The sequence below is a fragment of the Salmo salar genome, chromosome 06 (genome assembly GCF_965601325.2).
Source record: "Salmo salar chromosome 06, fSalSal1, whole genome shotgun sequence".
NCBI lineage: Eukaryota > Metazoa > Chordata > Actinopteri > Salmoniformes > Salmonidae > Salmo > Salmo salar.
In genome coordinates this window covers 39,507,225-39,531,020 of record NC_138296.1, presented here as the reverse complement: position 1 = coordinate 39,531,020, position 23,796 = coordinate 39,507,225, and the positions used below count along the sequence as shown (strand labels likewise).

The following is a 23,796-nucleotide window of genomic DNA, read 5'->3' as shown; positions in this document are numbered from 1 at the left end:
CTACAGAGTTGATAAATATTAACAATTGATATGCTAATCCTTTGCACATGAAGGCTCACTCATTCGGAAACAATTGCAATCAATATATATATTTACGCTCAGTGTGTAGTCGTGATCTTTGTTGGAAAGGTTCGTCCTGTTGGAGAGTTCCCTCTCTCTCTCTCTCGGTTAGAATGGATCTTTCAAAGCGACATTCATTAATGTTGTTATAGAATAGTTGTTTCGTCGGTCTTCGTGTTCAATGACACCGAATTTCTAGCTGCAGACTAGCAATTAATATCAAAGACTTGTTATTATTCTGTCGGTATCGATAGTCTAAAAGTTTAACCGCGTGGTATGGTTAAAGTTCGGTAGAGGAATGCATGGTCAAACCTTGGCTCTCTCTTCTGAGGTAAGCTGGTCTGAAGAAAGAAATTCTGGGTGGGGCTTATATACTGAACGTAGAAAAGGCTGTCACATGACGCCTTGTCATGTCTGTGTCCCTGGGGGCGTGCCGATGACTTAGTTAAGCTTTGAACAGACAAACAATTCTCTCACATTAACATAAGTACATAGCATCTCAACATATTCCAAATAGCTTTATCCTTATTCATACATTTTATACAACCATTAGATGTAAGTCTCATCGCTGAGGCTAGTATATAAACCTTAGTTTGGTAATATGGTCATATTGTCTCTAATGGGTTTCACAAAATTGTACCAAGCGGAACAGTTCGTAGCTGAATTCTTCACCGATCTTTTATACCTTCTCCAGAACATAAATGTCGTTCGGTTCTCCAATTCTGTGAGGTGGAAGAATCCTTTGTTCTCTCCATGAAAACACTCTGTCTCTTTATACTGAGGTCATGAGGCAGGACATTCTCCTTTGGAATTCTACGACCCCTCTCACCACAGCAGCCTGGGTAGGGGGAGGTAGGTAGGGGAATGGTGCATAGAAAAGGCCTGGTGCAGAGGGAGATGGTGCAGAAGTAGGAGGATGGTAGAGAGGGAGGGGGTCAACTGTCCTCGCTGTACTCAAAGAGGGCAACGTCATGACAGCTGCATCAGATGACCTGGCCTCCACAATCCCCCGACCTCAACCAAATTGAGATGGTTTGGGATGAGTCGGACTACAGAGTGAAGGAAAAGCAGCCAACAAGTGCTCATCATAGGTGGGAACTCCATCAAGACTGTTGGAAAAGCATTCCAGGTGAAGCTGGTTGAGAGAATGCCAAGAGCGTGCAAAGCTGTCATCAAGGCAAAGAGTGGCTGTTTGAAGAATCGCAAATATAAAATATATTTTGATTTGTTTAACACTTTTTTGGTTAATACATGTTTCCATATGTGTTATTTCAAAGTTTTGATGTCTTCACTATTATTCTACTATGTAGAAAATAGTAAAAAATAAAGAAGAACCCTTGAATGAGTAGGTGTTCTAAAACTTTTGACCGGTAGTGTTTATAATTGGCCTATATTATATCATACCTACATATGTAAACACAAAACACCAAATATTGAAATGATGTAGAACACTCAATTGTTATGGATTACCAATCACTTTTATTTGGTCAACATAACATATCTAGCACATATCAGTGATACGCCTCATGCTCATGAACCTCATGCCACTCATGCCCATATCCCTGAAGTTCCTGTACTCTCCGGGCCTCATGTACATCATTCTGCCTCTGAAGTGGGGCTGCTCGTACATCAGCCAGTGGCCATCCATCACGTTGCAGGACTGGCAGTCGGACATGCGGTAACGGTCCATGATGGAGTCACAGTCGTCCATCATCTCGTGCATCTGACCTCCGAAGTTATCTCTCTCGTAGATCCTCATTCTGTAGGATCCTCTGTGCTGTTAGGAGGAAATAAGAATATGTTGACTGAATTAGTGAATACATCAGACTTGAAAAGCTCACAGAGCCAATATGATTTGTGTGATTATGGACTTCACAAAGCTACTTGTGGGGCTGTTAATAGCTGACTAAATATCATATGGCCTACCATGGGGATCGTGCGGCAGGACCTGATATCAGTCATTCCCATCATACTCTGGAAGTCAGAGTACTCTCCCCTCCTCATGAAGTACTGGTTTCCCATGTAGTTGTTGCGGTCGTAGACCATGAAGCAGCCACTCTGAACCCTACAGGAGTGGCACCTGCTCAGGTAGGAGGACATGTCAGCGCAGTCGCTGCTGCACTCATAGGAACGACCCTGGAAGTTCCTGTCCTCGTAGAAGACGACCTGAAAATAAAAAAGGATAATTTCTATGAATTTAAATGTTTTATGAAAAAAACATTTTTGAGAAATGTGCAATGCTATTCAGTCACACTTCAACTTTAATGTTGTAGTTGGGGGTGCTAGAGCACGTGAGGTCTTTTGCATAACAATCTTTGAATATTAAAGTATATATTTCGGTTTTAAACTTACCCTGCCCATGTTCATGCTGGTGGACATCTTTGCTCACTGTGCTGCTGGTTGCTGCTCTTGAACTGATTCCTACCTGGTTTAACCCTTTCTTTTATACCTGACCAAGCCTAAAGAATTCCTAGCTCCATTGTTCAAACCCCTGACCCAGCAACATGCTATAGAAGCCTACAGAGGCCACTGAGGTTACGTCCACATTTCCAGTGACTGGATCCCTCAGTGTCTCTAGAAAGACTGTTTCTCAATTGTCTGTTTCTCAAACAAAGTAACATAAAGCCTTTTGAGAGTTTACAACAGCTAGTAACAGCCTTGAAATTGAATGTTCTCCATACAGTACATTGCACAATACTTTCCTATGTTTTGCAATCTTATTTGAAAGATACATTTTATAAAATATTGGCGATACATGGGTCAATGTTATATTGTAAACTCATTTGATTTAAGACATTTAGCAGAAATCACACATATTGAATAGAGTGAAAATCTGGGGTTAACCTTTTAGGTTCAACTATGTATTATTACTCATCTTTTGTTCAGTGTGCTGATTTAACCGTTCTTAATCCTCAGTGGACTTCACTTAGACCGACATTCCTAACCAGTGAATACACCATCAAAAGTGAGTTGTTACTTAACTAACATTTATGGTTCATAACACGATACTACAGAAATTGTTACAGAACTTTCAGTTGTATTTAAAAAATATTTCAAATACATTAATAATCCATCAATTTGTTAATTTCTCTTGAGTTACAAAAACTAAAAAGAAAAGAGTTAACACTTATTTAAAGAAGCCTTTATAAAGGGTTTATATAAGGGTATGTAAATAGTTAATAACAGTTGATAATACTTTATAGACTTTATAGTAAAGTAGTTAATTCACTCACATTTAACGTGAGTGACAAATCTTAGTCCACCTTTTTTATTCTCTGCCCCCAAAAGTCCATATTAGGATAGTTTTTACAATATTGAAGTTATGAAACTATAATATATTCCCCTGATCTACAGCAAACAATGTGATGAAACAGTCTGGGTTTATTTAGGCAAAGCGATCACACACACACACACACACACACACACACACACACACACACACACACACACACACACACACCTCTCCACTAATCCATTTCTCTATTAACCACTCCCTTCTTAGATATCCCACAGACACAGTGTGATGACAGAGAAAGACATGCTAGAAGGGATATCTGCCATTGCCTGCATCTTTCACATATTCTCTGTGGGGGCTTTTTATAGGGTGTTCTGCTTTGCATCAAGTACCAACTATTATATCTGTTGACTATGAGGTCATCCGCCCATTTTTAGTTTATCTACCTAACACCAAGTTTTTTTGGATTGAAATAAGCTCTATTTTGAGCTAAATTTATTTAAGGCTTTTTGTTTACTTGGACTGAGAAGAAGTACACCATTTTCCATTGAGGCAAGGCTATTAAACATCAGCATATTGCTGCTTTGGACCCACAATCAGTTGCACAGTGGTGATTTCAACGAATGGAGCACGTCCTTGTGTTTTGTATGTGAACACAAAAAAACAATTAAATTGCCAATGAGAGCTTTTGGAAGTCTTCATGAAATGCAAAAAGAAAATCTAAAATATGTAACATAGTGCAACCACTAACAAAGGCTGTCATAAGGATTATGTTGAAAACATACAGAGGGGGGTGTCACGTCCTGACCAGTAAAAGAGGTTGTTTGTTATTGTAGTTTGGTCAGGGCGTGGCAGGGGGTGTTTGTTTTATGTGTTTCGGGGGTTTTGGTATATGTTCTATGTTAGTATGTCCGTGTCTAGTTTTTCTATTTCTATGTTTAGGGTTTTTGTTTGACCTTCAATTGGAGGCAGCTGTTTCTTGTTGCCTCTGATTGGAGGTCCTATTTTGTAGAGGTTTTTCAGCTTGTGTTTGTGGGTGGTTGTTTTCAGTCTAGTGTTTTGTACCTGACGGAACTGTTCAGCTGTCGTTCGTTTCTTGTTTTGTTTTCGTGTTCAATAAAGTTAAAAAATGAGCACTCAACCCGCTGCGCCTTGGTCTACTCCCTTCGACCGCCGTTACACGGGGATGTTTTCCATGAACAATTATCGTTCTCTGACTTACAACATGAGCGTCATAGAAATCACACCAATATGGCTAATGTTACATATTTTAATATTAATCATAAAATGCCATTTAGCAGACTCTTTTATCCAAAGTGATGTACACTACAGTGAGTGCATACACTTCAGTATATGTAATCCCTGAGGGAAACAAACCTAGCGTCACACTATTTCCAACTGAACCACACAGGACCATTAATATGGCTGTAGGGTAATTTATCAAACTGAACTCTATATTAGTCTTTTGTTGCTTCATTTACATTTATTTACTTTGTCTTGATTTGACTGTATTTTTCACTGATGATTGGCTTTACTTTTTTATTCAATTACCATACACTTCTTACCTTGTTTATCGGAAATTACCGTGGCACCTTTGTAATTGGAGTTGTATAATGATGTAGAGAGAAAAGCTTTCATAAATTGTATCAATATGTATTAGCGTTTATTGTACACTGGCTCGATGTTGGCTATTGAATTAGAGTAGTGTTTGTGGAGTAGCATAATGTGTATGATTAGCTACGTTTGTTAGCTCTACAAGTTGACTAATGCTTTAGTGTTAACATCAAAATCCCTCTTTATCATCTAAAGGACATTCATGTCAATGCTTTTTGACAGTAAATACGTAATGCAAAAACCAAAACGTGCACCCAGGTGGGTCCCAGGACTGAGTTTGGGATACCCTGGTATAGGGTAGAAGTTAAATGTTAGGCATATCTTTCTGGTAAAAATGAAAAGAACTATTGGGAAATAGACGTGTCTGAATGATGACGATGAATGACCCCTTAACATCAGTTATCGACTGGAAGGTGTCAATTATATTATACTACCGGTCAAAAGTTTTAGAACGCCTACTCATTCAAGGGTTTTTCTTTATTTTACTATTTTCAAAATTGTAGAATAATAGTGAAGACATCAAAACTATGAAATAACACATATGTAGTAACCAAAAAAGTGTTAAACTATCAAAATATATTTTATGTTTGAGATTCTTCAAATAGCCACCCTTTGCCTTGATGACAGCTTTGCATGCTCTTGGCATTCTCTCAACCAGCTTTATGAGGTAGTCACCTGGAATGCATTTCAATGAACAGGTGAACCTTCTGAAAAGCTAAGCCAATCAGTTGTGTTGTGACCAGGTAGGGTGGGTATACAGACCATATCCCTATTTTGGTAAAAGTCCAAGTCCATATTTTGGCAAGAACAGCTCAAATAAGCAAAGAGAAACGACAGTCCATCATTACTTTAAGACATGAAGGTCAGTCAATATGGAACATTTCAAGAACTTTGAACGTTTCTTCAAGTGCGGTCGCTAAAACAATCAAGCACTATGATAAAACTGGCTCTCATGAGGACCACCACAGGATGGGAAGACCCAGAGTTTCCTCTGCTGCAGTTACCTCGTCATTAGAGTTAGCAGCCTCAGAAATTGTGGCCCAAATAAATGCTTCACAGAGTTCAAGTAACATACACATCTCAACATCAACTGTTCAGAGGAGACTGTGTGAATCAGGCCTTCATGGTCGAATTGCTGCAAAGAAATCACTACTAAAGGACACCAATAATAAGAAGAGACTTGCTTGGGCCAAGAGACACGAGCTTTGTGAGAAGCGGTGTGGGTGAACAGATGCTCATGTGTATTTCTCACCGTAAAGCATGGAGGAGGAGGTGTTATGGTGTGGGGGTGCTTTGCTGATGACACTGTCTGTCATTTATTTAGAATTCGAGGCACACTTAACCAGCATGGCTACCACAGCATTCTGCAGAGATATGCTATCCCATCTGGTTTGGGCTTAGTGGGACTATCATTTGTTTTCAACAGGACAATGACTCAACACACCTCCAGGCTGTGTAAAAGCTATTTACCAAGAAGGAGAGTGATGGAGTGCTGCATCAGATGACCTGGCCTCCACAATCCCCTGACCTCAACCAAATTGAGATGGTTTGGGATGAGAAGGACCGCAGAGTGAAGGAAAAGCAGCCAACAAGTGCTCAGCATATGTGGGAACTCCTTCAAGACTGTTGGAAAAGCATTCCAGGTGAAGCTGGTTGAGAGAATGCCAAGAGCGTGCAAAGCTGTCATCAAGGCAAAGGGTGGCTGTTTGAAGAATCTCAAATATAAAATACATTTTGATTTGTTCAACACTTTTTTGGTTAATACATGTTTCCATATGTGTTATTTCAAAGTTTTGATGTCTTCACTATTATTCTACTATGTAGAAAATAGTAAAAAATAAAGAAGAACCCTTGAATGAGTAGGTGTTCTAAAACTTTTGACCGGTAGTGTTTATAATTGGCCTATATTATATCATACCTACATATGTAAACACAAAACACCAAATATTGAAATGATGTAGAACACTCAATTGTTATGGATTACCAATCACTTTTATTTGGTCAACATAACATATCTAGCACATATCAGTGATACGCCTCATGCTCATGAACCTCATGCCACTCATGCCCATATCCCTGAAGTTCCTGTACTCTCCGGGCCTCATGTACATCATTCTGCCTCTGAAGTGGGGCTGCTCGTACATCAGCCAGTGGCCATCCATCACGTTGCAGGACTGGCAGTCGGACATGCGGTAACGGTCCATGATGGAGTCACAGTCGTCCATCATCTCGTGCATCTGACCTCCGAAGTTATCTCTCTCGTAGAGCCTCATTCTGTAGGATCCTCTGTGCTGTTAGGAGGAAATAAGAATATGCTGACTGAATTAGTGAATACATCAGACTGTTGAAAAGCTCACAGAGCCAATATGATTTGTCTGATTATGGACTTCACAAAGCTACTTGTGGGGCTGTTAATAGCAGACTAAATATCATATGGCCTACCATGGGGATAGTGCGGCAGGACCTGATATCAGTCATTCCCATCATACTCTGGAAGTCAGAGTACTCTCCCCTCCTCATGAAGTACTGGTTTCCCATGTAGTTGTTGCGGTCGTAGACCATGAAGCAGCCACTCTGAACCCTACAGGAGTGGCACCTGCTCAGGTAGGAGGACATGTCAGCGCAGTCGCTGCTGCACTCATAGGAACGACCCTGGAAGTTCCTGTCCTCGTAGAAGACGACCTGAAAATAAAAAAGGATAATTTCTATGAATTGAAATGTTTTATGAAAAAAACATTTTTGAGAAATGTGCAATGCTATTCAGTCACACTTCAACTTTAATGTTGTAGTTGGGGGTGCTAGAGCACGTGAGGTCTTTTGCATAACAATCTTTGAATATTAAAGTATATATTTTGGTTTTAAACTTACCCTGCCCATGTTCATGCTGGTGGACATCTTTGCTCACTGTGCTGCTGGTTGCTGCTCTTGAACTGATTCCTACCTGGTTTAACCCTTTCTTTTATACCTGACCAAGCCTAAAGAATTCCTAGCTCCATTGTTCAAACCCCTGACCCAGCAACATGCTATAGAAGCCTACAGAGGCCACTGAGGTTACGTCCACATTTCCAGTGACTGGATCCCTCAGTGTCTTTAGAAAGACTGTTTCTCAATTGTCTGTTTCTCAAACAAAGTAACATAAAGCCTTTTGAGAGTTTACAACAGCTAGTAACAGCCTTGAAATTGAATGTTCTCCATACAGTACATTGCACAATACTTTCCTATGTTTTGCAATCTTATTTGAAAGATACATTTTATAAAATATTGGCGCTACATGGCTCAATGTTATATTGTAAACTCATTTGATTTAAGACATTTAGCAGAAATCACACATATTGAATAGAGTGAAAATATGGGGTTAACCTTTTAGGTTCAACTATGTATTATTACTCATCTTTTGTTCAGTGTGCTGATTTAACCGTTCTTAAACCTCAGTGGACTTCACTTAGACCGACATTCCTAACCAGTGAATACGCCATCAAAAGTGAGTTGTTACTTAACTAACATTTATGGTTCATAACACGATACTACAGAAATTGTTACAGAACTTTCAATTGTATTTAAAACATATTTCATATACATCAATTTGTTAATTTCTCTTGAGTTACAAAAACTAAAAAGAAAAGAGTTAACACTTATTTAAAGAAGCCTTTATAAAGGGTTTATAAAAGGTTATGTAAATAGTTAACAGTTCATAATACTTTATAGACTGTTATAATACTTTATAGATTTTACAGTATAGTTAATTCACACACCATTTTTCTCTATGACCCCAAAAGTCCATATTAAGATAGTTTTTACAATATTGAGGTTATGAATACATAATATTTTCCCCTGATCTACAATATGGGCTCATTTAGGCAAAGCAATCATACACGCAAGCACACACACACACACACACACACCTCTCTACTACTCCATCTCTCTATTAACCACTCCCGTCTTAGATATCCCACCACTTTCTGGTAAAAATGAAAACAACTATTGGGAAATAGAAATGTTTGAATGATCATAATGGTTGCCCCCTTAACAGCAGCTATCGAATGGATGGTGTCAGTCATGTTATACTACCGGTCAAAAGTTTTAGAACACCTACTCATTCAAGGATTATTCTTTATTTTGACTATTTTCAACATTGTAGAATAATAAGACCTCCCTATTTGGTAAAAGACCAAGTCCATATTTTGGCAAGAACAGCTCAAATAAGCAAAGAGAGACGACAGTCCATCATTACTTTAAGACATGAATGTAACGGTTGTCGTACTGTAGAGAAGACCAAGGTGCAGCGGATTGCGTGCTCAACATCAATTTATTAAATAATGAGAACACAGAAAAAACAAGAAAATAACCAAGGACAACCGACAGTTCTACAGGCTATATAGATACTTACAGCAGTGCAAAATAAACAACCCACAACCCCAAGAGAAAAACACACACCTAATATATATGACTCCCAATCAGGAACAACGATATCCAGCTGCTCCTGATCGGGAGTCACACAGAAACAGAACAACTAGAAACTACATACAACACACAACTTCTGCCACGTCCTGACCAAATACTAAACAACTACTCCCTCTGCTGGTCAGGACGTGACAGTACCCCCCCCCCCCCCTGAGGCGGCTCAGGTGTGGGACGTGGACCCCGCTCCACCCTCAGCGTCGCCCACTTAGGTGGTGCCCCTGGCTGCGTCGGAGGACTGGCGGGCGACCCTGGCTGCACCCGGCTGGCGGGCGGCCCTGGCCGCTCCAGACTGGCGGGCGGCCCTGGCGGCTCCAGACTGGCGGGCGGCCCTGGCGGCTCCAGACTGGCGGGCGGCTCTGGCGGCTCCAGACTGGCGAGGCTGGGCTGACGCACTAGAAGCCTGATGCTTGGGGCTGGTACTGGACGTGCCAGCCTGGAGACACGCACCTCAAGACTAGTGTGTGTAGCGGGAAACACTGGACCGTAGAGGCGCACTGGCGGTCTCGAGCGCAGGACTGGCATCACCCCTACTGACTGGATGCCCACTTTCCCCTGGCACATGCAGGGCGCTGGTACTGCGCGTACCGGCCTGAAAATACCCGGCCTCACCACAGCACCCATCACCCCAAAGCACGGGACCTGTCCAGTATGTCTCTGCCCAAAAAGGGTACGGGGAGCTGGCCTGGGGCTCCATCCACACCCAGCCAAACTACCCTTGTGCCCCCCCAAAGGACAAACCGACAGTTCTACATGCTATATCGATACTTACAGCAGTGCAAAATAAACAACCCACAACCCCAAGAGAAAAACACACACCTAATATATGACTCCCAATCAGGAACAACGATATCCAGCTGTTCCTGATGGGGAGTCACACAGACTAACACAGAAACATGCCATGTCCTGACCAAATACTAAACAACTACTCCCTCTGCTGGTCAGGACGTGACAATGAAGGTCAGTCAATACGGACATTTTCAGCATTGCAGTCGCAAAAATACTTTATAGACTGTTATAATACTTTATAGATTTTACAGTAAAGTAGTTCATTCACACACCATTTTATTCTCTGGCCCCAAAAGTCGATATTAAGATCATTTTTACTATATTGAGGTTATGAAAACATACTATTTTCCCCTGATTTTCGTTAAACAATCTGGGCTCATTTAGGTAAAGCAATCATACACGCACGCACGCACGCACGCACACACGCACACACACACACACCTCTCTACTAATCCATCTCTCTATTAACCACTCCCTTCTTAGATATCCCACACACACATTGTGATGACAGAGAAAGACATGCTAGAAGGGATATTGCCTGCATCTTTCACATATTCTCTGTGGGGGCTTTTTATAGGGTGGAAATGTTCTGTTTTGCATCAAGTACCAACTATTTTTAACATCGCACATTCCCAAGATACTTTGGAGTACCAGGCGTGTTGCATTGTACCGCAGAGTCTGGGTTACCAGCTGTCAAGGTTCTTATGTAAAAACACCCGCCAGGATTGACCCGGTGCTAGGCACCGATCCAGTTAGAGATCCAGTATGTAGATACTGTAGATATTTGGAGGTGTGGTGTGGAGCTAAATTTGGCACCTATTGTTTTGCTATGCCAGGTCAGGTCATCACTCTACTGTGCTGATAGAGGCCTCATGCAGTCCTTCCTCTTCCTCTGAAGAGGCAGTTGGTTCACTACTAAATCAATTATTTGCTCACCGGCCAAAAGCAACATTCTTCCCCAGTAAGGTAATCGTTGTTTCTTTTTTGTTTTCTTTATTTTTATGATCTCTCTACACAATGCACAATCAAACAATAGCTCCATACATGATTTTCCCTCTCAAACAGAACCCCATGTTTGGATGTGGAGCTTGATGTCCAGATAGGCTTTTACAAGAGCCTTTTCATGTACCTGACTGACTCACATACAATTGGTTGAATTTGGTGGAGAGGTTTTCGGCCAGTGGAGGCCAGCAAAGGGTCACCACTTCTCTCCTCCTGTCCTGATATAGGGATGACAATTGTCCTCCTACCTTCCTACCACTTGTAGTAAAAACTTAAACAAGACTTCAATAGTAAATGTACTGTACCACCAAACAATCAGTGGTTTGAACCTGTCTAATAGATGCATATACACAGACACAACTGTGTGTGTAGAGGGAAAACACCAAGCATTCAGAAAGTACAGCCCTGTAGATAATTCACTATTCTGTGTTGATCCAAAAATAATCCCAAATCCACCTGGCTGCTGTCCTGACATTTGCACAATAATTGTTATCAGTGTGAAGTCAGCCGTACCAATGGAGACTGGGTGGTACCCTGAAAGGGTGTCACAATTACCACAACCTCACTTATATGTGTTGACCCTCACTTGTGTGTGTTGGCATCTTGCCCTTCAATGAGACAGACGCCCACATCCTGCCCCCCTCCAGGACCCTCTTCCACTGAATCTAATGGTCCTCGTCGTCTGTACCATCAACCTCCACATGCTGGTCACCATGGCAACAAGGTAATGGCATGAGATAGCCCACTGTCCAGGGGAATTCCTCCTTTTACCGGTTCGCTTGCCAGGGGGGGCTCGCCCAGTCCCTAGCAACTAGTTGCTATGCTGCCCCGTTGCCATGCGGAGAATGACATGTTTTTTTAACAGTTGGTGGTGATGATCACCTCTCCAACAAACAGAATCACACACACAATGAGCACACACATCGTCACTATTCCATACCATTCAGAGAGAAGACACCTTGCCCCTCTTTATTCTTGTGTCACAGTAGCAAGACAGCAACTAAAGTTCCACTGATCAAGTTGAGAAGACACAAAGTGACTGTGAGAGACTTTATGGACCAGTGTGCAGTATGACCTGACCTGACACTCTTCAAATGAAACCATTTTTGCATGCCTTATTGGATGATTTGGGGAGAAATCTAGCCTCCTCTCAATTCACACTGAAATGACACAAGGTTGTCATGATGAAAACCGTAGTAAATAAATAGATCATATAGTCAATAACTCCATTCACAATGACCTTCACAACAGCCTACACAGGCTACATAGTGCATACCATACCAATGAAGATGAATTTAATGACAAGATTTAAAAAAATAACAAGACAGTGCCTGCTGAAGAGAGATAATTTAGCAGTTATACCCATTTCAATCACAACTTTTGATGTGACACTGATGGCTGGCCCAGATTCCTCCAAAACAGATATACCAGAGTGGGATAAAATGATTAGCAGGATCAATTGGCATGTGCTCCGTCTCTGATGGTGCTTAGCTGGCATGGACCAATAGGAAGGATGCTGCCTGGAGCTCAAAATAAGCCTTCTACTCCAGCACCCACAAAGGGGGGCTCCACCAATGTCATCTCAACCACCCCTGAGGTTGGTTCTTCCAAGGAAGAAAGAGAATGCCAACAGGATAAGCAACATCCTAAACTCCCCAAAATATTCACCCTTCCTTCTGCTATCTTGTGGCTAATGCTGCAACATGTTGTATAACCCACTCAGTTCAACATGAAGGGTAATGTTGTCATGAGAGTCAACCTGATTGAATTGAACTGATTGAATTTTCCTGATTAAGGGCACACAGCCTCAATACAGTGAGCAAAAGTAATCATAACCATTTACTAACTAGCTCCTAGAAGCTAGGAGACCTCTTGTTCCTCTACTCATCTGATAGACATGCCTTACATCCCCTAACTAGATATTGGCATTAGATCAATAGTTTATGGGAATGTTTACATAATTGTTTTAAGATTTATTTTCATAGCCCTTAAATCGGACATAGGAACATGACAGATGATGTTAGACACATGACAAATCATCGACAAATAATGAATCAAACTGTGCTTGAGTGAGTCTTAAGGTTTGTTTATATTTTGAGTCTGTTACTAAGGCTACTGTACTGTTTAATCATGGACTCAGGAGAGGTTCAACAGGGGACAGGAAGTAAACAGCAGCAACCTGCTTTGCCATGTTGCTTTGTTGAATCCATCCAGGGAGGGCTGGAAGGGTTTCCTCTCCAGAGGCCAGGGCAAAGTAAATGAACTGGGCGGGCTAGATTAATAGATAGTCAGACACCCAGGGAGATCTGACTCGGAGAAGGGGATGAAACGTGCAGCCTTGCAGAAAGGAAATCAAATTTAGATTATTGCAGTAGTCCCCGATACCCACCTGTGGGACCTAATGGCGCTAAAAATGGAAATGCTGAAAAAAACCATAGACCTTAATAACGTGTGTGTAATGGGACTTGGGGTCTGGAGCATGTGTAATCTATCCTGTGATCAAAAGAACCAACAAACGTAAACAAATTCATCATTTTGTGTGTTGCAGATGTGTCTCAGAGGAATGGAGAGGCCTACTGTGTGTGTGTGTGTGTTGTGTTGTGTGTATGTGTGAGGAGACTTACATGTAATTCAATTTGGCCTCAGGTTGTATTGATGTGGGAGGATGGGTCGAAGATTCCTTAAACAGCCCATTCAATTTTTCATCAGAGTTTGCCTTTTCATCCCACGCAGATGGGAAGTGACATTTTGTTAGGGCTCCCTTAACTAGATATACGGGGCTCGTGACCTTCTCAGGTATTACTTTTATTAAGAGAAGCAACTTAAAACAGTAAGTCAATGTCAACCGACTGACGTTGATGGAACGGCTGCCTACTGCATGCTGGCAGCCATTGTCTGTTGAGCGGAGTTGGACTCCGGGAAATTCTAGTATCAATTTCAAATCAAGATAGGTTGAATTGTGGACCTTAAACAGTAAAATGGAGAACAATCTATTGAAATCTACAGGGAAATGCACAATGTTTAACATACCCAACAAATAAAATGTAAGTAAGCACAGTTTATTCCCTGTTCTCTCTATTTAAGTCACTAACTACCATGTTATGGGTATTTTTATTTATTTATTGTAATTATCTGCCTGCCTGGCTCCATTATCACATTACAATCACATTTAATGCGTTCCACTTTTCTATAATCTCTCTCTGTACTTGGCTATACTCCAGGTTATAGAGCAGAGATGCAAATGATGCATTGACATCGTAATAAACAGAATTTGACACATTCAATACAATGTTTTGGGTGTATAGAAATGTTAAGATATATTAGTGTAGGCAGCTAACAAACAGCACAGCTTGGTAATCATAAACACAATTTGAAGGTGCTAAGAGCTGGTTTGGGACTTTCACAAAGAGGAACTGGTCATCAGTCTTAAGCAAGAAATCATTTGGAAACACTGTGGTAAAGCATTAAAATCCCATCCATTCTCTCAGGCCAGTTCAAAGCCTCAGCCAGCAAACCCGACTTATCAATCACCACTGTTTTATTCAATTAAGCATTGACACTGAACAACTGGGAATCTAATCTATTTTGCGTTAGGCTTTTTTCTTACTTTGTCCATTACTTTGGCCCGGCACAGTCTTTTGACTCAACACATTGCATTTCAAAAGGAATGTGTCTTTCTTTGTTAGTCTGTGTACGCATGTAAATCACAGATGGAAGGATGTGTGTGGATACCAGACATGTTGTCACATGATTCACTTGATTTACATAAAGAGTAAGACTGTAGGCCACGGTATTGTCAAGGGTTCATTTGTGTGCTGAAGAACTGGTTCAGTGGGTTTGCAAAAATGGCCTCAGTAAGCTATAGTGTCTATTTTTTGGGACAGCATGGCATGTGTGTGGTCCTTGGAGGACATTTACATTTACATTTAAGTCATTTAGCAGACGCTCTTATCCAGAGCGACTTACAAAAATAGAATAAATGCATTCTAGAACAGAACTATCTTTTGTTTGAGTCCACTGAGAGGGAATAGGCCATTGTTAGGATAATTAATGTCCAACCCCAGATGTATTTCGTACCCATGAACGATTGGCATCTCTTAAACATAGTCCAGAGACCAAGAGAAATGGCATTCCTATCTCTGGTTTGTGATAAGGGACTCATACATTTGCATTATGATGAGAAGATAGCACAGAAATGCATCCCAGCCTCATCTGCATGTCTCTCTTCACCTTACCTCTGGGTGGAGGCCTTCAGAAACCGTTGTTGTTTGATCAGCCCCTAGGACTGATCCAGATGTTTTCATTCTTTCCAAAATTAAAATAATTTGATTTCTGTCTTTTAGATCTGTAGGCTACACTTGGCAGCAGGGCAAGGATAATTTCTCTACCCTCATTATCTTATCACATTCATTCTGGTAATATATAATAGGTAAGAGGTAGTTGAATCAAAAGAAAAAGTAAATAGTTAGGAAATAGTTAGCTTAATGTTCCAACTTGTGACTGGCATAGTAAGCATTTCACGGTAAGATCTACACCTGTTGTACTCGGCGCATGTGACAAATAAAGTTTAATTTGATGGGTGAGAGGATGTTAATTTGTTAGATTGTACATTGTAGCGTTCCATCTCTACAGTATGTGGGTATTGCAATATGTGAGTATTATAGTATTTCCCACACAAAGATTCACAGAGATTACACACATCTAAAGCAGGACTAAGCAAGGCATGTGGATCTCAGACAGATATCATCATCTACACTATGAGAAAACTCCATGACAAGTCAAAGCAAGGATGGACCAGAAGTCAGAAGAATGCCTGTATTTATGAAGAGTTAGCTTTCCTAGACCAAACAAAGCTCTGAGATTGCAGCAGTGTGTGTGTCAGACGAAGCCAGCATGACCCATTCCGAGATTGGAGACACTGGCTACGTAACCCACCAGACCTCCCTCCACTTGTGTAAATAAACTCTATTGCAATTACATAGCAGGTTCTATGTACCTACAATGCTGTTACTACAGAGTTATTCCGTAAATAATGTACATTTGATTGCCATGACCGTGTATTTTACAGTAGGTTACTTTGACAATGCTGCATTCATAACCAAGTGGGAAGGTGGAAATGACCAGTTGTGAAGTTGTAAGTACTAGTTGGATGCGTGCACATGCTTTGAACTCATTGAGTAATGCCGATTGGCTAATGGCCAACAAGCTGTGTCAAGCATAAACTAAAAGTACAACTATCATGCTTGTAAACAAATTATAGTGTTCAAAAACCATATTAATAGATTGTTTTTTATAAATAATATTTTGTTGTTGCATTTAACTGCCGAAAATTATGTTATCGAGGTATCCTAATTTTCTTAGTAGGTTACGTGAGAGGTCAGCATGTGGGAGAAGTCAGAGCTCAGGGATGATAGAGTTGAAGGGGCGTTCAAGTGATTTTTCCCAGTCAGTATGTGGTAAATACCAATAGTGTGCAACTGCGCCCCTTCTTCTGTGTGCAACTCCGCCCCTTCTTCTGTGGGGTTTATCCGCAGCTGGTATCCAACGTTGTGCATTAACGCCACCTACTATATTGGAGCGCCCCTGCCTCCCGCCTGTCCTAACTTAAAAATGGACCAATAAAAGTATAGAGAGGAGTTCCTGCAGATTGGGAATGCCCACATGCAGGAACGCCCCCACACTGTGGGCTGCAATTGCACCCTTCTAAATACCACCTTCCTACTTGTATCTGAACGCAGGATCAGAGCACCCGCCCCCTCATGAATAATTCAGCAGCCCCTCGCGCCTCATGCTACTGTATGAGAGCGTTTTCAACACACACAAACATCTTCGTAGCAATGTTTGGTTCTTCTTATGCAGTCGCGTAATGAAATAGTTATTTCTTCTTCACTGGGTGGTTATTATTGGAGGCAAATTGAGCGCAATTCCGGGATTTGTTCCTTCCTCAAAACCTGGAGTAGGAGGTACCTCAGTGGGAGAAGGACGGAACGATCGAACACGTCGAATCTTTACGCACGCTCGCGAAGGCTGTGTTGTGGTCCAGCTGCTTACTGGAAATCTTGCTGAAACGTTAGCTAGCCATTGCACTGACGTTTACCTACGAACTGACACGGGTGTAATGGTCAGTCGGACGTTCTTGCCTCGGCTTATTTGACAGTGGAGGGGGTGAAAAAAAATCAAGGTACGTGACAGCGAATGACAATTACAAGGTAATGTTACATTTGAAACGCGAAATTCGAATGAGTTGGCTGAATGACGTTAGTCCTAGCCAAATAATGTGATGTTCTTTAGCGTTCGGTGTCTGCTGTGCTAGCGCTTGCTATATATCCGCATCAAAGAGTCCCAAGCATCTATTGTATTGCAGGTAGCTAGCAAACTGACATAGTTACCATTCGCTATTTGACAACCATGTTCTTTTCGAACATGTTTTTTACTGTAGTTATATTTAGCTGGACAACCTAAAGCCACACAGTGAACAATGTGGCCATTCAGTTACACAAAGAAACCCCTTTTGTGTATTTTTCTTATTGACGAATATTCCATCGCCATACGCCTCAAACTGGTTTACTGGACATCTTTGAAGTTAGAATGACAGCTACCCCTCTGGCTAACGTTAGTTAAATAGAGAAGCTGTGTAAAGTTATTAAGAGTCATTATACCCTTGGTGAATTACACCATGACATTTGCTGAATTACTTTGTAAACCAAATGTATAAATGCTCCATTAATGTGCATTCAATGTCCTAGCACCAGTTTACTTAAAATGCATGGGGGTTGTAAATGCATTAGTGCCATGATGGGTTATGTGTTTCTTACATTTCCAGTGGTGACAGAACTGGGTCTGGTTTCTGAAAAGCATCTTAAAGAGAAATGTAAAATATATATATATATATATATATATATATATCTCATATTCTTCATCTCTAGCACCAGACCAACATCACTATATGTCAAATGGCGTGTTTCTATGTTTTCTTGATGTTGGGGTGGTGCTGGAGATTATGAAGTTGAACAATTTAGAAATGGCCCTTTAAGGCTAAATTTGTCGTTAGAACCTTCGTAGGAGCATAGTTAAATCTCTGAGCTGTTTCCCAAAACCTTCCTTAATAACGTTGCACTTGAAAACGATTAATCTAACATGCTGACCAGACCTCATGTGTGTCCGCGCTATCGCGCGCATGTTGATTTTGTCCATTAAACAGTTATGGTAATTTAGAAAGCCTATGATCGCCAGAACGGCCTTAAAAAATAAATAAAAATTGGACTGCCGTTTAGGGTTCTAAAATTAGTTTGAACCCCATTGTGAAATCTTTTATATTTCGCTACAAATCGAGATATTAAATATTGATCCATTCTGACTACATTTGTCGTCACACAGGACCACGTGTTGACACAGAACTATTACGGACTGGCAGGCCTAAGGGAGGCTCACACCCTCATGCACGCTCTTTGCATGTGCACCCAGCAGTGTAGGGTTGACTCTCTCAGGCAGGATGAAATCGACTACATCGACCATGATCCTTTGCTAGTTACTACCACTTTCACCATGATCCTTAGCGTTTTTTGTTGTTGTTGCCATTCAGACCAATTCAGCAGTATGGCGCACTTCAAATTCAAAGACTTCTGGCTTCATGCGTCATCGGGAGTTTTGCATAGCAATACACGGATGATGTCAGCGCTATTACTATCTACTGGTTTTAATGTCTATGCTTGCAGGTGACAGAGTGGTTCAAATGATTGACAGGTGGATTGTGGGCTCAACAGTGAATTCACCTGCACACATGCTTGATGGCTTGACCGTGTGAATAGACCTAGCAGCTGAGAATGCTTCAGTAGGCTACTGTACAGTCAGTCATTCTTTGACATTCAGTGACCAATTATTCACTCAAACACCTCTTTGCGACCTCCTTATTCCCAAAACCTTTCCTCAATCACTTATCTTTCTTGAAGTGACCGTTATGGATAGGCTACCTACAGTAGAGTAGTCCATGGACACTGACAAAGGGACCCAATATTTGGGCTTGTTTACTTATTCTGCTAATCCCGTTTCCAAACAGCAGTCTTCAAACAGCATGGTCAAATTGCCTCATGGTGACGCCATAAAATGAGCTAGCTTAAAATCAATAAGATGAGTGGAGCTTGTATTTTGGGTGAACCATCCCTCTAAACATATTAAGCCCCCTTTCTCCTACTTATAAACATTGTTGGGTCATGAATCAAATACTCTGACAGCCTACTGGCTAGGCCATTTTAACTAAAACACAACCCAGATTAAATAATCACACTTGGCCAGTGCCTCCAGGGTGAGATTTTTTTTTATGAGTGACACGTAGCAATTTCTTTGTAACTTTCATTTACGTGCCGGAGGGCAGCTGTGGAAAAGTGATTAGGGAAATGATGTGCAGCGGGGTCTAGGGTTGGGGGCTTTAGCAAGGTACTTCACAGAAATAGCCCCAGCTGTCACAGCAGACATCAGCAATGATGAAATTGTCCCAGATTGGGGTGTCTGTTGAGGAAATAACAAAATCATAATTAAGTTCAGCCAATTGATTTACCGGCTGGAGTGGCTGCTTGGATCTTGATGATGAATGAGTATGGAAGGGCCTTAGCAAAACTACAGTGAACTGGGACCCCACTAGACCAAGTGAAAGGTTTTATGACATTGATTTACCGTAATTTCCGGACTATTAAGCGCACCTGAATATAAACCGCACCCACTGAATTAAGAAAATGTATATTCTTTTGAACATAAATAAGCCGCACATGTCTATAAGCCGCAGGTGCCTACCGGTACATTGAAACAAATTAACTTTACACAGGCTTTAACGAAACACGGCTTGTAACAAAAATAAATAGGCTTTAACGAAACACGGCTTGTAACAAAAATAAATCGTCTTTAACGAAACATGGTTTTTAACAAAAATAAATCGTCTTTATCGAAACACGGCTTGTAACAAAAAATAAAAAATTTGCAGTAAACAGTAGCCTACCAAGAAAGTCATTGGTCACTATCTTCCTTCTCCTGTGCACTGAAACCACTGAACCCACTCAGAGTTGAATAGCCTCAGAATTGCTTCATCCGATATTGGATCGTTTTCATTGTCGCTCTCGTCACTTTCATCCGGAGGCAAATCCCCCGCTGAGCCCTCTTCAACACGCAGCAGTCCAGCCTTTCGAAACCTGTTGATGATAGTGGATCTTTTGACAATGCTCCACGCTGTCAGGACCCACTGGCAGACTTGACCATAAGTTGCTCTTCGCATGCGGCCCGTTTTAGTGAAGGATTTCTCCCCACTTGTCATCCAAGCCTCCCACTGAACACGGAGCGCCACCTTAAATGCACGATTTACACTGATTTCGAGTGGCCGCAAATACTTTGTTGTGCCCCCAGGAATCAGGGTGACAAAATGACTACCGTAATCAGAATGATGGGAAGTTTGAGCGCGCTCAATTTAATCTAAACAGTAAACAAAAAAGTTGTTTTGACCTTAACCCGTTCGGCAATTTCATTGGTCTAATGAAAGCTTCATGCCGCCAAAAAACTGAGCACGTCACAGAATGTGTTAAAAAAAAAAAAGCGGGAAAAATCCATATATTAGCCGCATCATTGTTTAAGCCGCGAGGTTCAAAGTGTGGGGGAAAAAAGTTGCGGCTTATAGTCCGGAAATTACGGTACTTTTATTAATTCTACCTTTTAACATGCAATGAGTGAAAAGATGTACAGGCTGCTGAGGGAAGCCAATTAGATCTGACCTAGAATAAATGTGACTGGCAAGTAGCCTACTTCCAGCTGTCCTGGGCAGTGTAATTTCTCAAAGTTGCTAGTCTTGATGCCATAGGCCTACTTGTTTACTTTATTTCTTTATTTTATATATATATATTTTTTTTTTACCCGTTTTCTCCTCAATTTTGTGGTATCCAATTGGTAGTTAGTCTTGTCTCATCGCTGCAACTCTCGTACGGACTCGGGAGAGGCGAAGGTCGAGAGCCGTGCGTCCTCCGAAACACAACCCAGCCAAGCACAATGCTTCTTGACACAATGCCCAGTTAACCCAAAAGCCAACCGCACCAATGTGTCGAAGGAAACGCCGTGCACCTGGCGACCGTGTCAGCATGCACTGCGCCCAGCCCGCCACAGGAGTCGCTTGTGCGCGATGGGACAAGGACATCCCTGCCGGCCAAACCCTCCCCTAACCCAGACGACGCTGGGCCAATTGTGCGCCGCCCTCTGGGTTTCCCGGTCGCGACTGGCTGCGACAGAGCCTGGACTCTAACCAGGATCTCTAGTGGCACAGCCTTAGACAACTGCACCACTCTGGAGGCCCTCCTACTTGTAGTATACTTATGTTGAATATACAACATTTTTGTTATTTTTTCTAAGCTTATTGCTCTAATAAGCTCTTCTGACTGAGGTTAAATGGGGTTTACTTAAAAGTCTGAAGAGAATGCAGTCTCAGGAAGCACCTCTCCTGCTACCACTAACTCCTGGCTGCTACCAAGATATACCGCTATGATGGGAAAGTCAAGTCAACACAACTAAGACAGTTGTGCCAGGTGTTACAAGCAATTTAATGCTTCCTTTTAAAAATGTCTGAAGCCATTTTCCAGTAGAATGTTATGAAACAATGTAAGATTGATTTAGATGTTTTTAATACCTCCAATGCAGCCCAATCATTTAGCCTAGTAGAGTATTTGATTGATAAATGGCTTCTTTGCACAACATTATAAAGGGGGGCAATGTTATGGAATTGTCACGGCTGCTACTCTTCGTTTAGGGGAACCTTGATTATTAAACACAGTCACAGTGTTGTCTGTCTGCAGTCAGATATGTAAATTGAAGTCTGTGCTGCGTGCCTGATGAGCTGCTGTGACTCTCGCATGTAGTAAATCCCCATAACTGCCACACCTCCAATACTTAGAGGAAAACCTGAGCTGCTGCCATGCCTTTACTGCAGGGTCATTAAAGGCCATGCCATGCCATGAAGTGAAGCTGCATTCATTAACACCATCTCAATTCATCCCTTTGCTCCCAAGCCTCCCACCTCAGGTTTATCTTACTGGCTGCCTGTTTGTCAGACTCACACATGCACGCGCACACACATGCACACCTTTCTCCCTTTGCTTTGATTGGGATGAGATTATCAATGGTCACAGCTGTTTCACCTTTTGGTGTTTGCTGCAGCGATAAAATGGTTGAGAATCTGACATGCAAGTAGATTTTCCTCTTGAGTCACATTTGGAGATGGCATATTGCTGTGCTCAACGCAGTATGACGGACTGTATGTTCGAGCAGCAGGTTTGGCTTGTCCTACTCTTCCGAAATGGGCTTTCAATATGTTTGGCTGAATACTGTTATAGGACAGTCTTTCTCAGATGTTTTCCCATTTATGTCATTTATTACAGAATGTTATTACAGAATTGGGTGCCTATGCATCCAAACTATGGAAAGACGATTGACGTCTCTTCTTAAAAATGTTTGTGTGGAATCACAATAAAGGGATTGTAACCGACTGTAACCATCAACATAACCTAAAGAGGTCCTTCAAGTTCAAAAAGCAGCAAAGTTGTTGTAAGTGACTGTTTTTTTGTTGTTGAATCCAGTCCAACTTGTGAGAAAGCCTCACCCCATGACTCTCAATTACCCACAACCTCTTACAGGTGGGCTCTCTCTCTGCTGTCGCCTGGCTCTTATCTCCATGCCCAACTTTACTTCCTACAGGACACAATTCAGCTGGCCCCATAGACAGAGTAGGAGGGGGGAGGTTTTTGGCGTCTGGCACTTTTTTCTCTCTGGTCTAGGTCTATGCAGCATGCATTCCTGTGGGCAAGATTTCATTGTCAGTGCCACTTAACTAGTGCTAATAATATCAAGGAGACTAACGAGGAGGCTAAAAGTTCCTGTTGAGACCACACATCAGGGTCAGTAATGCTTTGTGTATGCTGTGTGGGTGTGTGTGTGTGTGTGTGTGTGTGTGTGTGTGTGTGTGTGTGTGTGTGTCTTCCGTTTGCTGTTTCTTTTATGTGGGCCAACGTCGATCTGGTTCCAAGATACCAACAGACAAGACTTTTGGTTACAATACCGTATTATTTCCTGATATCGAATCCTGAGTGAGAGAGAATGTTTGGATTATTTGAGGTTACTAAAGCACAGACCAATACCCCTAGCTTATAATAATATGATAAGAACTGGCCCTAGTCAACCAAACTCGGTTTCTTGTTTCAATCGCCAAATATTTTTATGTTGCCACACAGTCAAGGTGATATTTCTCAGTAGTAGAGATGACCAGGGACGTTATCTTGATAAGTGCGTGAATTGGACCATTTTCCTGTCCTGCTAAGTATTCAAAATGTAACTAGTACTTTTGGGTGTCAGGGAAAATGTATGGAGTAAAAAGTACATTATTTTCTTTAGGAATGTGAAGTAAAAGTTGTCAACATTTTACTTGGGGGTCATGTTGTGAACATCAAGAGAATGCTGAGTTACCTTGCATGTTGACATATAAGTGGTTCTATTGTATCCTCTCCTTCCTCAGTAAGCAATATCAAAAGAACTTGATTTGAAGAAGTGTTGACTTGAACCATAAGAGCTCAGCTGAACGATGGGGAAAATAATTCAGCTAGCGTCAGACAACCAAGTCT

At 41.5% G+C, this 23,796-nt stretch overlaps 3 protein-coding genes across 6 annotated transcripts in view; 1 reads left to right on the top strand and 2 right to left on the bottom strand.

Moving 5' to 3' along the window:
• Positions 1 to 1,516: 1,516 nt before the first annotated feature.
• Positions 1,517 to 2,520, bottom strand: LOC106607111 (gamma-crystallin M3-like). Its single transcript, XM_014203714.2, has 3 exons — positions 2,413 to 2,520; positions 1,987 to 2,226; positions 1,517 to 1,837 (listed from the first exon to the last, which is right to left on the bottom strand). The coding sequence occupies exons 1-3, from the start codon at positions 2,437 to 2,439 to the stop codon at positions 1,562 to 1,564; spliced, it is 543 nt and encodes a 180-aa protein (XP_014059189.1). The 5' UTR covers positions 2,440 to 2,520; the 3' UTR covers positions 1,517 to 1,561.
• A 4,359-nt stretch (positions 2,521 to 6,879) lies between these two features.
• On the bottom strand, positions 6,880 to 7,885 carry LOC106607226 (gamma-crystallin M3-like). Its single transcript, XM_014203972.3, has 3 exons — positions 7,778 to 7,885; positions 7,352 to 7,591; positions 6,880 to 7,200 (listed from the first exon to the last, which is right to left on the bottom strand). Exons 1-3 carry the CDS (start codon positions 7,802 to 7,804, stop codon positions 6,925 to 6,927), a joined length of 543 nt encoding a protein of 180 aa, XP_014059447.2. The 5' UTR covers positions 7,805 to 7,885; the 3' UTR covers positions 6,880 to 6,924.
• A 9,065-nt stretch (positions 7,886 to 16,950) lies between these two features.
• The window catches only part of LOC106607178 (protein TANC2), a 149,290-nt gene continuing 142,444 nt past the window's right edge, over positions 16,951 to 23,796 (top strand). For 2 of the 4 annotated variants that reach the window (XM_045720468.2, XM_082976563.1), the window contains exon 1: positions 16,951 to 17,339. The gene's annotated coding sequence lies outside the window, so the exon portion shown is untranslated. Of the gene's footprint in view, positions 17,368 to 23,796 lie in introns of all 4 variants that reach the window. The other 2 variants (XM_082976564.1, XM_082976565.1) reach the window with 2 other exon arrangements.